Here is a 17,067-nt window from a genome sequence, read left to right as displayed (position 1 = left end):
TATCATTGGTCTTCCATGGTTCTGAGCAGTAGGAGTGTCAGAAAAGAAATTTGGATGAGACTTTTTGTAAGAGGGAGAGAAACAAATTTTAAAAATTCCCTCAAATACCTTAAGTAATTCTTAGTGAAAAGTTAGAACTGCACAGATGTAGCTATAAAACCGTACTCTCAAGAACCATTCCTGCTTAGATAAAAGGCAAAGGGATGTATAAAACACTCTTATTGGGCTGGGAGGTGGCTCAGTGGTAGAGCACTTGCCTTGCATGCATGAGGCCCTGGGTTCAATTCCTCAGCACCACATAAGCAGAAAAAAAAAAGCCAGAAGTGGTGCTATGGCTCAAGTGGTAGCACACTAGCCTTGAGCTGAAGAGCTGAGGGACAGAGCCCAGGCCCAGAGTTCAGGCCCCACGACTGGACTCAAAAACAAAACAACAACAACAAAAAACACTTTTATGGTCTCCAAAAATAGAAAATATTTCTGTACTTCACCTAATTGTTGAGAAGCAAAACAGCACAATATATAAATTATTTCTAGAAAATAAAAGAAAACCAAGCAGGTATTATGACCAAACAAAATAATATTTGAGAAAAACAACTTAAAGTCTACTAAAGGCAGATAATTAGTTCTCAGTATAAAACTCTCACAATTGAGAGTTTGAGTATTTCTTCTCACATAAAAAAAGAAAAGTCTAAAACAGAAAAACATTTTCTATTGTAAAATATTAGTATTGCTGTCTTAATATATTGGGAAAAAAGCATGTGTCTCTAATCTCTTAACATTTAGAATTGGAGAAAATGTCTTTACGTTTACATTAAGAAGTCTTTGGGGGGCTGGGAAGGTGGCTCAGTGGTAGAGCACTTGCCTTGCATGCATGAGGCCCTGGGTTCGATTCCTCAGCACCACATAAGCAAAAAGCCGGAAGTGGCACTGTAGCTCAAGTGGTAGAGCGCTAGCCTTGAGCTGAAGAGCTGAGGGACAGCGCCCAGGCCCAGAGTTCAGGCCCCATGACTGCCCCCCCCCCAAAAAAAAGGAAGTCTTTGGATTTCATTTATATTTTTGTCTTTTTCTCTGATTCACTTTAAGTGTCCAAGAAATGGAGGATATGATTAAGACCTGCCAGGTAAGTCCAGATGAATGTCTGTGTGAAGTAGCAGTCACAAATAGTAACAGTGGAGGAAAATGTGAGATTAGTAACAACTGCTATTATGAGCTCAAAACATAAGCCAGAGCTGATTAGAATTAATGGGAACTCCTTAGAGATGAGGATTCAGGAGTTTATTGTGTGCCAGAACATGCTTCTCTGTAGTGAGCCTGATAAGATGCATGCTGCATATAGGCTTGGTGTGTCTCCTGTAATTGAAGAATCCTTCAGATTTTCTGAGCATTTAACTGTATTTGTGTGTGTGTGTGTGTGTGTGTGTGTGTCTTTCCTTTCTTGGTACTGGTGCTCGAACCCAGGACGTTACACTTGCTAGGCTAGTGCTTTACCACTGAGCTACATCCCAGCCCCTTTTCTGAGCATTTTAGTCAAAATGTTGAGAGTCCACATAAACTGCAATATTTGGAAAATGGTAGAGAAGGAAGGGGTTAAACTTGGAGACCATATTTTTCATACACAATTGGGTTTTTGTGGGACAGCCCTCCTATAACCATTTGAATATAGAGAAGACTGAGATATAACTGCTTTCCTTTCTCCAGAAATACTTCATGGTGGAAGGAAAACACCTGAATGGACTGCATGTGGAAAAGCATTCTACTTAAGACCTACAGTTGCTATATATAAGGCAGAAAATATACAAGGCAGAGAATCCTTGTACAAGTAGTAAATATAAGAAATCTTTGAATAAAAAAATACACCTCACAAACCCTGAGAGCAAATAGCCAGAGGCTAAGTCCAATAAGAATATCCATTATGTAAAATCTATCTCTGAGAAGTCAGACCTGAGTTGCAAACTGAAAACACCTCCAGAAGAGAAATCCTATGAATATGAGGAATGTAGCACCTTTTCCACCCAGAGGTCGGCTCTCAGCAGGCAAAAGAGAACTCACACAGAAGTGAAACCTTATGAATGTAACAGATGTGGAAAGACCTTCAAGTGGGCATCACACCTCCATAGGCATAACAGACTTCACACAAGTGAGAAACCTTATGAATGTAATGAATGTGGAAAGTCTTTCACCCAGAAGACAAACCTTAATGTCCACCAGAGAACACACACAGGAGAGAAACCTTATGAATATAAGAAATGTGAAAAATCCTTCACCCAGAAGTCACATCTCAATACACATAGAAGAATTCAAACAGGTGAGAAACCTTATAAATGTAACAAATGTGGAAAGTCTTTCAGACGTGAGTCATACCTCACTGTGCATCAGATAACACACATAGAAGAAAATCCTTATTCTTGCAACAAATGTGGAAAGACCTTCAAGTGGTGGTCATACCTTGGCAGGCATAACAGAATTCACACAGGTGAAAAACTTTACAAATGTAACAAATGTGTGAAAGTCTTTCAACAAAAAGACGCACTTTACTGTTCATCAGAGAAAACACACAGGAGAGAAACCTTATGATTGTAACGAATGTGGAATGTCTTTCACCAAAAAGGCAGAACTTACTGTTCATCAGAAAACACACACAGGAAAGAAACTTCATGAATGTAAGAAATGTAAAAAGTCTTTCACCTGGAAGTCACATCTCAATACACATATAAGATTTCACACAGGTGAGAAACCTTATGAATGTAACAAATGTGGAAAGTCTTTCACACAGAAGTCATACCTCACTTTTCATCAGAGAACACACACAGGAGAGAAACCTTATGAATGCAACAAATGTGGAAAGACTTATTTGTAGGTCACAACTCGGCAAGCATAACAATTCACACAGGTGAGAAACCTTATGAATGGAAAAAATGTGGAAAGTGCTTCAACCAGAGTTCACACCTCAGCACACATAAGAGAATCCATACTCATGAGAAACTTTAGGAGTGTAATGAATTTGGGAAGTCTTTCATCTGGAAGAAAACTCCACACAGATTAAAAGACTTATGAATGTTGCATATGTGCAGTTTTTCACCCAGAAGGCATAGCTTGAGGAACATCATTGAATACTCACAGGACAGAAATTTCATGAATGAAAAAAATGTGGAAAGATTTTCAAGAAGTCACATCTCAGTTTGCATCAGAAAACACACAGGAGAGAAGCCATATAAATGTAACAAATGTGGAAATTATTTTACCTGGAAGTCATACTTCAATTTTCATCAAAGAACTGGCTCACATAGGAGTAAGAAAATCAACAAATATGACAAATGTGCAATGACTTCTTTTTTTTTTTGCCAGTCCTATGGCTGGAACTCAGGGCCTGGGCACTGTCCCTGGGCTTAATTTGCTCAAGGCTAGCACTCTACCACTTGAGCCACAGCACCACTGCTGGCTTTTTCTGTTTATGTGGTACTGAGGAAATCAAACCCAGGGCTTCGTGCATGCTAGGTAGGCACTCTACCACTAGGCCACATCTCCAGCCCCTAAGATGCCTTATTTATTTTTGTCAGTTGTGGGGCTTGACCTCTGGGCCTAGCTAGGAGCTGTCCCTTAGCTCTTCTGCTCAAGGCTAGCACTGTACCACTTGAACCACAGCACCACTTCCTATTTTTTTCTTTATTAAACATATTAAATTTTATTTCAATAACTAGTTTCATTTTTTCAGTAAGAGCTTTGGATAATTACTTTTTATCAGAGGTCAGAACACAATATAAGCTATCAAATACTGCAGTGACTAAAATTACTTGGGTATGCATTTAGAAAAGCCATGTTTAATAGACAAAAATTCTAGTATTATTGCTTAATAAGTATGACTTAACTCCTTGGGAACTCTTCAAAATAACCAGAATTTTTAGTTTGCACCAACTTGTTGACCACAAACGTGTTGAAACTTGTGATATCAGTACATGAGTCAAAAACTTAATAAAACCGAGTGCTATACATAAGTTAGCAGATTATCTTATGACATTTTAGCTTTACCACAGCTCTAGTTAGCATTTAAAAAAAAACACAAAACGAACACTAAAATTGTAGTATTTGGCATTTTTGGTACAAGCTTTAAAAAAGTGTTACTCGGGGCTGGGAAGGTGGCTCAGTGGTAGAGCACTTGCCTTGCATGCATGAGGCCCTGGGTTCGATTCCTCAGCAACACATAAGCAAAAAGAAAAAAAAAGCCGCAAGTGGTGCTGTGGCTCAAGTGGTAGAGCCCTAGCCTTGAGCTGAAGAGCTGAGGTACAGCGCCCAGGCCCAGAGTTCAGGCCACACTACCGGACCCCAAAAAAAAAAAAAAAAAAAAGTATTACTCAACACCTCATCTAAGAAAATGGTGGTGTTCAAAAATACAAAAACTGTTACATCCAGTAGATATTTTACAGTCAAAATAATAAATCTTTTGGAAAAAATGCATAATATCTTCATAACTACCAGTTGTCTCAAAGACTAACAGAAAAATGCAGAAAAATAGATGTTCCCATTCATATCATTTTGCTCTGAAAAATCAGAAATTATTCAATTCGTTAGCAAAAATGATTTAAAAAATATGATTAATACACTGTATGTCTTGAAGCCAAAACAAACTTTACCTCAAAGAGCAATTTTGACTTGTACATTCCTAGTATCCTTGGTCTAGAAGAAGGCCCAATTTTAAGCCATTATTTAAATGGAGTGCATATGTAAATTCATCATTCTCCACAGGATGTTTGACTTCATTATATCACCTGCAAAATGGCAAATCATTAAGTCATTGATAAAGAATCTGTACTGCAAGTATTCCTTTTCTGAAATGCTTGGGACCAGAAGTGTTTTAGTTCAACATCATATTCATTGCCATTTCACATAGCCTAAAGGCAATTCCATACAATATTTTTAGGGTGTCTGTGTTTTGAATAAAACCCATTACAAGGTCAGGTCAAGTGCAGAATTTTCATTTGTAAATCATGTCTACACAAAAGTTTCAGATTTTGGAATATTTATGATTTTGTATTTTCAGATTAATACAATGTACTTATAATGTCAATAGATGCCAACAAACTTTCACACACAAAACTAAACATGAATATTGAGATCAGAACATGAATCTTCTATATAATCAGATTTAATTTACTAAATAATCCTATGATGAAATCAAAACAATGAGCCCAAAGCTGCATAATTTTCCAAAAGATTCTCCTCTAGGTGCAGAGCTTGTTCACTCCATTCCTTTTTTAGTTGTTTAGCTTTTGCAATATTTTCTTGGTTTTTTGTTGGGGGAGGTTCCAGTTGTGGGGCCTGAACTCTGGGCCTGGGCACTGTCCCTCAGCTCTTCAGTTCAAGGCTAGCGCTCTACCACTTGAGCCACAGTGCCACTTCCAGCTTTTTTTTTTTTTGCTTATGTGGTGCTGAGGAATGGAACCCAGGGCCTCAGGCATGCAAGGCAAGCACTCTACCACTGAGCCACCTTCCCAGCCCATCTTGTTTTTGTTTCTTATTTTGCTCCTCCTCTCTGGCTTCAATCATCTTGGCCAATTTCCAGGATGGGATGGCACCTGCTAGGAATAGTGTGGTGAGAGCCAAAATAACTGTTGTAAGAAAACCATAAGGGTCCTTTGCAGCCCATTCCACAACATACTCAGCCCAAGCCTTTATGTGAAACATCTTCATAGCCGTCTTAGGAAACAAGTTTGAATAGTAGTCTCTAGTCCTGATATTATCAGTGAGCCAATCACAATTTCCCCTGGTGGTCATCTTCTTTTGTTCTAACATACACTTCTGAGCAGTTTAAATTCACTAGACCAAGTAGGAAGGGCTGCAATGAAAGTCTTCAGTGAATCTGACAACAGACACAATAGAAACTGAGTATAATAAATGTAGAAAGACATTTAGCCAGAAGTCATATTCCAACTGGTATCAGAGACCTGGAGAAATGACAAAATTTCTGTAAATGAAAACATTAGAGAAAGTCTCAACCTGAAGTAACCTTCAGCAAGCCTTAGAAGACTCACATGGGAAAGAAACACAATGCAGAAAAATCTTTGTAGGAAACCTGTGAATTATACAGAAAAATCCTTAATGGCAAAGGTAAGTGAGTTCTAATGGGAAACCATTTTTTACACTCATTAAACCAACATTTCTCATCCTTTCCTTGTGTTGAATAGGGATGATGTAACTGAAGTTTATCCAAAAGATTTGGACACAAATAATGCGCATTAATTACTTACAACTTGTCAAGTAATTAACATAGTAAAGTTGTTGACTTCTGTCTTTTATAATTAGGAATGGTTTTACAACATATTTTATAAATTCTTCTCAGAAATAAGAGGTCCAGCCCTTTGAGACTGGAGTCAGATTATCTCAAGGTGGTTTGGGGAACAGTATCTGGGGAAAGACTGTTGTGATTTAAGCCAAGACCATGAGAGCATCAATTTCTCCATTGCTCCCCTAAAGTTTCCCACTGTATATGTGATCCATATGAAATAACAGAAATGATAAATTATTCCCAGTTCAGCTTTTGATTGGAAGATCTTTGTTACAAAATGCGCACAGGAGCCGGGCGCCGGTGGCTCACCCTGTAATCCTAGCTACTCAGGAAGCTGAGATCTGAGCATCGCTGTTCAAAGCCAGCTGGGGCAGGAAAGTGCCTGAGACTCTTATCTCCAATTAACCACCAGAAAAACGGAAGTGGTGCTGTAGCTCAAGTGGTAGAGCACAAATCTTGAGCTGAAGAGCTGAGGGACAGCACTCAGGCCCAGAGTTCAAGCCCCATGACTGAACTCCCCCCCCCCAAAAAAAAATGTGCACAGGACTAAAATCTGTCTCATCACCTTTTGTCCCCAAGTTCATGAAACATTCAGAAACATTCAAGTCCTCCATTTTGAACTCAAAGCCTCGGCATTGTCCTGAAGCATTTCTTTTTTTTAGTATTGAACCAATGGTTTATATTTGGCATCGCATTTCTCTTTCCTGAAGCATTTTTGCTCAATGCTAGTGCTACAGCTCCACTTCTGGTTTCTTTGGTGGGCAAATAAATACAAGAGTCTTAAGCATTTGGTTTAGGATGAGTAACCCCAAAATGACTGCAGTGCTTACTTTATATTGAATTAACCTCTGGTGATTCATTCTTATCCCATTCTGTTGTTCTGCTGAGTGAGTTATAATAAAACACCAGTGTGGATTAAGTGAAGAGCCTGTCTTTCTTCAGCTTCCTGAGGATAGTTGCCCCAAAACATAAGACATGGTTTTGTTAAACATAATGTGTGGTTAATATAAAAATTTAGAAATGTGGAAAAAATGAGGACTAAAGCTAGTTAGAAGATGGTTACAGAAATCCAAGGGATGAGAGAGACAAGTAGATAGAGGTAGAACTATGATAGAAATTTAGTGTAAAATTCAGATAAAAAGGGATCCTTGTCACTTTCTACCGCATAGGTAGGTATACATATAGTATTTTTATCTACAACATTATGTTCCATGTTTTCATTGTGCAGTGACTTCATATCCAACACCTGGAACACATATATTTCTTTGTGATGAGAAGAAGGCTGTCAGTTGCAATCTCTTGAAAGGCCAGACAGAGAAAGACATTGAACGATCTCACACAAAAATGGAAGCTAACAGAAATAGAACCAATTTGTGACAGAAGTTGAGAGTAGAATAGTTGTTACAAGAGACATGGAGAGATTGGTCTATGCCTTCAGAATTCTCTTTAGGATTTTGGTTGACTTCATCCTTTGGTCAAATTGACCCGAGAGGGAATGTGCTCTTGAAGATTGTGCTTAAACATTACAGAGTGGTTAGGTGGACAAACGCCTTCATAGAGAAGGAGGTCACGTAGGAAGAACAGATCAGAGAGAATGGTGACAGAAATCTCGGTTGGGGACTGATATCCTGGTGTTAAATCTAACATGGAAATAATACAATGTAGGGGCTGGGAAGGTGGCTCAGTGGTAGAGCGCTTGCCTTGCATGCATGAGGCCCTGGGTTCGATTCCTCAGCACCACATAAGCAAAAAGAAAAAGCCGGAAGTGGCGTTGTGCCTCAAGTGGTAGAGCGCTAGCCTTGAGCTGAAGAGCTGAGGGACAGCGCCCAGACCCAGAGTTCAGACCCACGACCAGACCCAAAAAAAAGAAAAAAAAGAAATAATACAATGTACAGATTACTCTCTGCCAAAGATCCACATTTGGAATTGTGGAAATGTTATCCCTGCCCAAGTTACTCAACTTGGTAAACCAAGAGAAAAGGCAGGTGGTCCCTAACTCTACTTTTATCTAGTTAAATAATTTGCAACTCCTAAATTTTTATTGTTTCCTGTAATCTGCACCCTGCCCTAAGGGAAGGAAAGAGCAAGAATTGAAAGTAAGAGATTTTTTTGTTTTGTTTTGGTCGGTCATGGGGCTTGAACTCTGGGCTTGGGCTCTGTCCCTGCACTCTTCAGCTCAAGGTGAATTCCTTACCTCTTGAGCCACAGCGCCACTTCTGGTATTAGAGTGGTTTATTGGAGATAAGAGTCTCACAGACTTTCCTGCCTGGCCTGGCTTTGAACTCCGATCTTCATATCTCAGCCTTCTGAGTAGCTAGGATTACAGGCGTGAGCTACCGGCTCCCTGCTAAAGTAAGAGATTTTTGAACACTTGCTCAGATTCCCAACACTCCTGAGTGATTGTAATGAGAAAAGAATCTAATTGGGTCATAGAAACAGTTCCTTCAGATCTTGATTCCTCTTTATGATGTCATGGAATTCAGAGCCAAGAGCAAGTCTTAATCCCTTTCTTAAATCCAACTGCAACAAAGTGTTTCTGGGAAGACTGATGCTCTGGGAGATGGCCTGAGCCACAGAAAGATTCAACTCATGAACTATCTATGCCTACTGCCTCTACATTTCCATTCCTGACCAAATAGGTTAGCTTCTTCTAAACAGAGTTTCTTTGAAAGAGATGAGGGAGAGCTAACTAGTAACAATCTTCTCCCAACATCTCTGTGTCAAAGGCCTCTAGGGAGCCTTCATTATCCCAACTGTGAATAGTGTTATACTTGGCACACAAGAAGGCTTAAGAGCTTAGAACATCCTGAACCACTTGCCATTTGAAGTGTGTGTCAAGAATTCACTGATCTCCAGCTGATAAGCCCTGATGAGCAGTTAAATCTAATTAATGATGTAGTCCTCAAGTATTACTGAACTGATGCTTGAAGGATGGTGACAACTTAATGCTGATTACTGATCTGAGTCAAAGAACAAGGGGACTAGGTCAGCTGACAAGGTCAGTTATCTTTTTTCTCAGGTCCTGCTCACCAGCCAGTAAGTCTTGCCTTCACTAGGTGCTTCAAGACAATGGAGCAGAAATGGATCTCCCTTGTAGATAACCCAGTCACTGCCACAGTCCCTAAGTGACACAAACCACTCACTGAGGACCATACAAGCTATTTTCCCTCCATCACCCAGTGTGCACTGCAGTGTCCTGATGGCAACTACTCCTTGTCATCACTACACCACTAGCCACCTAACAGGGACTAAGTTATTAGTACTCTCTCAGTCACTGTACCCTGAAAACCCACTCCAAATTTCTGGATTTCCACATCTAATGTTCTCTATTTGGACATCTACATGGGAAAAAAAGTGATGTATAATCTGTGTTTGATGAAATTTTCTTACCATATTGACCTTTTTCTTCTGTTTGGGCTGATACTTAGCTTTCAACTTGCGATTCTTTAGTGTTCTTTGGCTTTTATGATCAGTCTTGGCACTCGACTCCTTGTGCCACATGGCAAATTCTGACATTGTTCTATTTAGTATCACAAGTCCCCTCACCTCTGGAAGGCAGTGTACACGTGCTCCCTGTTACCTTTTTTCTTCCAAGATGCTTATGAAATCTACATCAGAAAAACTACATTATTTAGAATTTTAAAAATTAGTTTCATAGTAGAATCTATAATAAAGATTGAATGCTTTAATGAATTTTGTAACATTTACAAATGTAGTTATTACGAATGTAACTGAAATAACTACATCATCTTGACTATTGAATTTAAAAAATAAGTTATATAATGTAAAAAAATGAGGAATATGGATTAACATTGAGCAGTCTCATGGGTAAAAGCAGCATTCAGAAACTATGTACATACCTACACAGCAGCATCTCAGATTTTTCCATCTCTCAGGACTTTGACAGGAAACAGAATGTCCCAACTATTCACAAATGTGAGTCTTGGCTCTGACTGAGAGTTGGAATAGAAGGCAAGACATGCCTCATTTCATCACATCACAACAGGTCACTATGGAATGTTCACATCATGGAATGTTCATGGAATTCCTGCCTGTGGCCAGTTCACCATGGATATATATGGAAAAACAATAAATCCCAGGAACACGTTATATTAATACCTGCATACGAAAACATTTTGAAATGACCAAAAATGAGCAGCTTTTGAAATGTACTTTCACTGATTGTGAAATTTTCAGTGTGAATTAAGCATAACAGGGATATGTAAAAAACAAACCTACTTTCTTAATTTGAAATATTGGTTGGTAATTTACCAAGTTCTACTTTTCTTGAGTTTGATATAGTTCTAAAACAAAAAGATTGCAGTTCTTTCAAAGACAGACATATATACATATATGTATATATACATATACATATATAGATACATATACATACATATATATGGATACATCACACTGGAGAAATCAGATTACATTTCATTCATTTGAAATATTAAATTAGTGGTATGTATAAATGAGTACAATCTCATCCAGTTACTTGAGTCCACCCAGGCTCTACCATAACCCCTGTGAACTTATCAGTACTTTTGCACAATCATTGACTCTCCTGAGAAAGCTCATCTGAAGAAGAGCAATGATGGAACAGGACACATGACCCATATCAGGGCCTTGAAAACAGGCACATCTAAGAGGAAACTCATTTATTGTGTGATCAATTCTCAAAGAATGGACAAATTTGTTTATTTATATTATTTGGGACTGAAAACCAAAGAAGTGAAGATCTCTACAAAGAAGAGAACTAAGAAGAAAGGAATTTTGTTGATTCAAAGAATAAAAACACAGTTCACCTCACAGTGAATAGTTTCTCTGACACATTAGCACTCTGAGCAAGTATTCCGGGTTCTCCAACACAGCTTGTTCCTCCCTTAAAACCTTAATGTTTCTGAAATCCACCCAGTAGAAAACTGTTGGTCATTATCAAGTATTCAAGGTCATCTTAGTACTTATTAATGGGCCAGGCACCTGTGGCTCACACCTGTATTTCTCTACTCAGAAGGCTGATTTCTGAGGCTCATGTTTCACAGTCAGCCAAGGTTGAGAAGACATTGAGCTTATTATCTCCAACTCAGCAGCAGCAAGCATGAAGTGGAGATGTGGCTCAAGTTCTAGAGTGTTAGTCTTGAGCAAAAAAGCTCAGGGACAGCACCTATGCCTTTAGTTCAAGCCTCAGTACTGTACAAAAAAACAAAATCTAAGTACCATAAATAACCAGATATTTGTAAATAAAAGTATCTAAATTGCTGGGTGCAGGTGGATCATGCCTGTAAACCTGAGATCTGAGGTTTGAGCTTTAAAGCCAGCCTGAGAACAAAAGTCCATGAGACTTCTCTCCAATTAATCACCAAAAAATTCAGAAGTAAAAGTAGAGATGTGACTCAAGTGGTAGAGCACTAGTCTTAACTTGAGATCAGGGACAGTACCCACAACCTGATTTCAAGCTCTATGACCAGGGGAAAGGAATGGCAGGGAGGAGGTGGGAGAGAGGAAAAAATATTTTAAAATGAAAAATGTAAGTGGGAAAACAGGGGAAAAAAAACTGAAAGAATTATTTCATAAGATACAAGGAAAAACTAAGAATTTCTTTTAAAGAAGAAAAGAACAAAGTAAAGATGGTTATAGAAAAACCAGGCTGACATGACCAAAACTTTACTCCAACAAAAATAAAACCTTTAGTTTTCCTTCCTGTCAGGGAGGTCAGTTGTTTAGAATTAAAATTTTGCAACCTATCTTGAGATGTTCATTCTCTGATCCCTTGAGCTGTGTAGCTTTGGGGGAACTGATGGCCTGTGTACTATTTGACTTTCCTTATTTCCCTTGTCTTATGTGCCTAGGGAGGGGGTGACCACAGCGAGTAATAATCATTCTTGAGTTTTTTGCTCACAGAAGTGAATTCACACCATTCAACATCTTCACCAGCAGTGATTTATGCTGCTGTCTCTCGCTGTCATGCGCTTGTTCTCTCTCTCTCTCTCTTTCTTTCTAAGTCTCTCTGTCTCTGTCTCTCTCTCACCAGTCCTGGATCTTGAACTCAGGGACTGGGCACTGTCCCTGAGCTTCTTTTTGCTCAAGGCTAGCACTCTACCACTTGAGACACAGCGCCACTTCCAGCTTTTTCTGTTTATGTGATACTAAGGACTGGAACCCAGTGCTTCATACATGCTAGACAAGCACTCTACCAATAAGCCACATTCCCAGCTCTCTCCCTCTCCTTGTTCTTCCCTCTCCCTTACAAATAAAGTTTTTTTTGCATTCTTTTAGATTTTAAGAACAGTTACATCATACTTATAAAATTACTTATAGAATTCATAGGTTCTTTTTGTTATTGTTGTTGGTCTTGGAGCTTGAACTATGGGCCTGGGTGCTGTCCCTGAGGTCTTCAGCTCAAAGTGACTGCTGTACCACTTGAGCCACAGCACCACTTCAGATTTTCTGGTGGTTAACTGGAGATAAATGTCTTAAGGACTTTACTTGCCCGGGCTGGCTTTGAACCACTATCCTCAGATCTCAGCCTCCTCAGTAGCTAGGATTACAGGCGTGTACCACTGGCACCCAGCACATGTTTTTAAATTTTAATTTTATTGTCAAGGTGATGTACAGAGGGGTTACAGTTACATAAGTAAGGTAATGAATTCACAGGTTCTTATAGATTATATTATTCATAAATTCATAGATTTATACCATGTATATTATATTATTTATTTATTTATTTTGGTCATGGGGCTTGAACTCTGGGCTTGGGCGCTATCCCTCAGCTCTTCAGCTCAAGGCAAGCACTCTACCATTTGAGCCACACCACTACTTCTGGTTTGCTAGTGGTTTATTGGAGATAAGAGTCTCTGGACTTTCCTGCCTGGGCTGGCTTTGAACCATGATCCTCATATCTCAATCTCCTGAGTAGCTAGGATTATAGGTGTGAGCCACACATGTATCTCTAAATGAAGAGAAATAGGATTTGTCTACACACTAAGGAAAATTAGAATTAAAAATTAATTCAAGTTTAAAAGATGAGGTTTAGCTAGTTTTAAAGTGGGAACACAAACACCTCTAAACTATGCTCTTTCATCCTAAGTGCACTAAGGATGGCAAATACAGAGAGGACAGCATTTCCAAGCCATCATAGACAGTTTGACCTTAATGGTTTCCTTATGATGATGATTGTTCCTGTTTTGTCTTTGAAGGGCTTTCACTTTTTTTCCCTAAGAAAATAAGTTTTAAGTGTTTTCAGGCCATATAATTTGTGACTAGAGCAGTCTTCTAATGGGGTTAGCGGTGTCCAGAGACTGAAGTTCATTTTCTCTTGCGTGCTTCTGTTGTTTCAACCCCCTTGGCGGGGGTTGTTCCATTGTACCTCACATGGGTGGTTGAGAATCTTCCATGGGTCAGTGACAGGGCTTCTGGCTCTCAATGGCTTTGGTGTCTTTCAGGGCTCTTCACTGCCTTCTCTGGAACTGCTCTGTTCCCAGGTCTGCAGACAGCAGCACAATCTGTGAAGAGCAGCAACTATCTGCCTAACACCCCACCCACTCTTACCCCTTTTTCTTCTGGAGCTACAGTCTCTGCAATCATTAGGCTACCCAGAGGGAAGGACATTTTCCTCTGCATGAGCAGCCAGGGGTCTTAGCTGAATGTGCTGGAAACATAGCAATATGAACTTTCTGTGCATCCTCCTCTGGAAGCTCTTTACTTTCATACCAGGCATATCTCCTAGGCCCCACTCCAGGCTCCTTGCAGCCATGACTCTTGCTAATTCTGCAGACTGGTCTTATCCTGGGGCTGAGCAGAGGGAAGAGCTTTTGCTTTACAGTTCTCTGTCTCTGTCTGTCTGTCTGTCTGTCTCTCTCTCTCTCTCTCTCCTTATGGCTCTTCTGGAGGCAGCAGCCACTGGATCATGCTGTGAGATGAGACTGGGAGTCCTCTACAGGAAGCAGAGGGGAATGGCAGGCAGGGAGGCACTTCCGGTTCTTTTCTGCTTCTCATCACAGGTCAGCATATACTCAGATGGTAATGACAAAGAATGAAGCAGGGCTGGTAAACTTGCTGTCCTCTGTAGAGGGAAGATGGAAAGGTTTCTGGGAGTTGGGTATGGTCAAACACCCAGCTGCACTGATATCACTTTCAGAGGGCAGACACTCTCTGGCTTGAAGCCATCTTTTATCAGAAATGAGATGGCCATGACTTCATCAAAAGCCCTCTGCAGTACTGGTTTGCAGATCTGAAGTTCAGTGTATGCCATGGCACACATTGCAGTGACAACTGTTGGGTCCAACTGGTTGCGCAGTGGCTCTTCTCAATACAGGGAGCCTTCTCAACTAGCTCAAACCATGTTTGTACCATGATTTGTTGTATATCCAGCCTCTGCTGCAGGTCTATAGTTAAGAGCTTCAGCAGACATTGATCTCTTTTGCAGTCAGGTGAAATGGGACATCCCACCTGCCCTGTACAATTTGTTTACGTAACTTTGTCATTTTAAATGGGTATTTTCCTATAACCATGAAAAAAAAGTGGTACCCAAGGGCCAGAGATCCATAGGAAGCCATCATGTTCTTGTTGAAGGTACATTTCAAGGGTACGGACTATGAAGATACCACACTTTTCTGAGAGCAATTGCCCCAGGGCGATCCTGATATTCATCCTCAAATCACTGACCTTGGCATTGCCATTTTCATGCAGTAAGATGTTGTCAGGCTTTAGGTCTTAGTGTGTGATTGTGTTCTGGTGTATGTAAACTACACCACTGACTATCTGCTTCAGAAACCTCCTAGCTTCCCTCAAAAAGGTGGCAGCATAAGTCTATGAGCCATGCCAGAATGTTTCCCTTGGTGATCATTTCCAGCACCAGCAGTACATATTTCTCTCCCTAGATCACTTGGTACATTCTAATTTCATGGACATGATGGAGATTTTTAATGATGTCCACCTCATTTTCCACCATTCTGGGATGCCCTTCTTTCTTGAGCATTTTCACTGCTATCTCACTGTGAGACAGTGATAGGCCTTCACTGCCACCCCATAGTTCCACCTTCAATGATCTCATCAGCATCATATTGGTTAAAAAATATCTTCTCCAACACAATACAGTATGAAAACCTGTGGGGTTCTGCCCCACGCTGATGTCACTGCCATGCAAGGAGGCTGCTGGGGTGTGGGGCATCAAAGGATGGCTTGGTGGGCAGGCCATTGGATATAGGAAGGAAGGAAGTTCAGGAGAGATAGAGAAGAGAGAAGAGATGAGACAGGGAGCATGCCTCCCAGAGTGGAGCGGTGCCCAGGCTCTCCTCTGGCTTGAGGGCTAGCCTGAGAGGAAGCCTGAGCTAGCAGAGAGGCCCAGGAAAGCCCAGGCAGGCCTGAATGGAGATGACCAAGGAGACCTGGGCTGGTGGAGAGGTCTGGGGGAACCCTGTACAGCCTAAGAGGAGACCCAGGCTGGTGGAGAGGCCCAGGGAAGCCCAGGGCAGCAGAGGTGCCCACGCAAGGCCATGAAGCCTGTGCAGAGCAGAGAGGCCCAATGAGTCCATGGCTAGTGGAGAGGCCTGCTCAAAGCTGAGAAGCCTGTACAGAACTAAGAGGCCTGTGGAAAGGCCTGTAAAGAGCCAAGAGGCCTGCGGAGTTCGAAGAGGCCTCTAGAGAGGTGCAGAGACCTGCAGATAGATGGAGGGGCCCACAGAAAGCAGAAAGGCCCATGAAGAGCACAGAGGCCCGCAGAGAGGTAAAGCCCATGGAAATATGGAGAGGTCCACAGAGAGGTGGAGAGGCCTGCAGAGATTGAAGAGGCCATTAAAGAGTGGAGAAGTCAATGGAGAGTAGAAAAACTTGTGTAGACAGAGAGGCAAGACTTATAGGAAGGAGGAAAAAGGAAAAAATGCTTGCCTCCTCGGAGGTTGCAGTTGCTTCTGGTTCTGAAGAAATATACAAAAAGGTTGCAGACCAACTAATAAAACTCCTTTGTCACCTTTAACCATGGCTCTTTGGATTTTTTCACGGATGGGTCATTACATACGGAGGCTTCAGTGAGATAATCCATATGGATAGCTCCAGACCTTGGCCCCCAGGAAATACCCTTGTAGGTGTCTCAGCCCTCAGGGGAGAGATCCTCCCTTGAGTGGAACAGTGGAGATAATGGGGAATGGACACACTCAGTAACCTATCCACTATCAAGGGAGCAACAGCACCATGAGGTTCTGTTCTGTATGGCTGTGGTTGAGGGAAACCATTCATCATGGCATCTAGTCTGGCTTTGGTTGGATTCTACCTGGCATCTGGTCTAGCCATGGTTGGGGGGATCTCTACATACCCCACCTAGTATCTGGTAGTGCTCTCATACTATACAGTAGGCAGTGTGGCTTGCTGATTGGGAGTGACAGACCCACTCAGCAGACTTAGTAGGGATGAACTGGGGTCCACTGGGACCAACTCAGCCTTTGGTTTTTGCCTTGTCTTGTTTTTGGAATTAGTACCAGTTTTTAAGTGCGGATCATGTTTTTGTTGCTCATTTGGACATCTCCAGGGAAATAAAAGTTCCAGCCTCTCACTGGGCCCAATTACAGGCCTGTAATGTCCACCTTCCTGTGTGGTGGCAGTCAAGAGGTGCGGCACAGGTGGCTGAAGGACTGGTTTGGTCCTATAGCAATCTGGCTAAAAAGATGTCTGTGGGTCTGGTTCAGATATTTGGCTGGTCCTGGCAATGTAAAAAGTCATAAAGTGCTTGTCTAAAATTAGACAAGAGCCAGGCCAGTTTAGTTTCAAGTGACTCCCACTCAGCCTTCCTCCAA

General features: G+C 41.0%; 2 protein-coding genes across 2 annotated transcripts in view; one reads left to right on the top strand and one right to left on the bottom strand.

Annotated features, from left to right (window-relative positions):
* The window catches only part of LOC122123338 (zinc finger protein 157-like), a 537,300-nt gene that overhangs the window by 122,355 nt on the left and 397,878 nt on the right, over positions 1–17,067 (top strand). The gene's annotated exons all lie outside the window — the stretch shown is intronic.
* On the bottom strand, positions 5,170–5,750 carry LOC122123283 (small integral membrane protein 15-like). Its single transcript, XM_042697643.1, has 2 exons — positions 5,497–5,750; positions 5,170–5,280 (listed from the first exon to the last, which is right to left on the bottom strand). Exons 1-2 carry the CDS (start codon positions 5,683–5,685, stop codon positions 5,170–5,172), a joined length of 300 nt encoding a protein of 99 aa, XP_042553577.1. The 5' UTR covers positions 5,686–5,750.

The sequence above is a fragment of the Dipodomys spectabilis genome, unplaced genomic scaffold, assembly GCF_019054845.1.
Source record: "Dipodomys spectabilis isolate Male_0828 unplaced genomic scaffold, ASM1905484v1 ptg000227l, whole genome shotgun sequence".
NCBI classification, from domain to species: domain Eukaryota; kingdom Metazoa; phylum Chordata; class Mammalia; order Rodentia; family Heteromyidae; genus Dipodomys; species Dipodomys spectabilis.
Note: the sequence above shows the minus strand (reverse complement) of the source record. Positions and strands in the feature narration are given on the sequence as shown.

What these genes read in the sequence shown, in the direction of transcription:
- LOC122123283 (XM_042697643.1), bottom strand. Translation starts at nt 5,685, where the DNA reads ATGAAGATGTTTCACATAAAGGCTTGGGCTGAGTATGTTGTGGAATGG. An exon ending in AAAATAAGAAACAAAAACAA is followed by an intron (nt 5,281 to 5,496) that starts GATGGGCTGGGA and finishes CCAACAAAAAAC; the next exon opens with CAAGAAAATATTGCAAAAGC.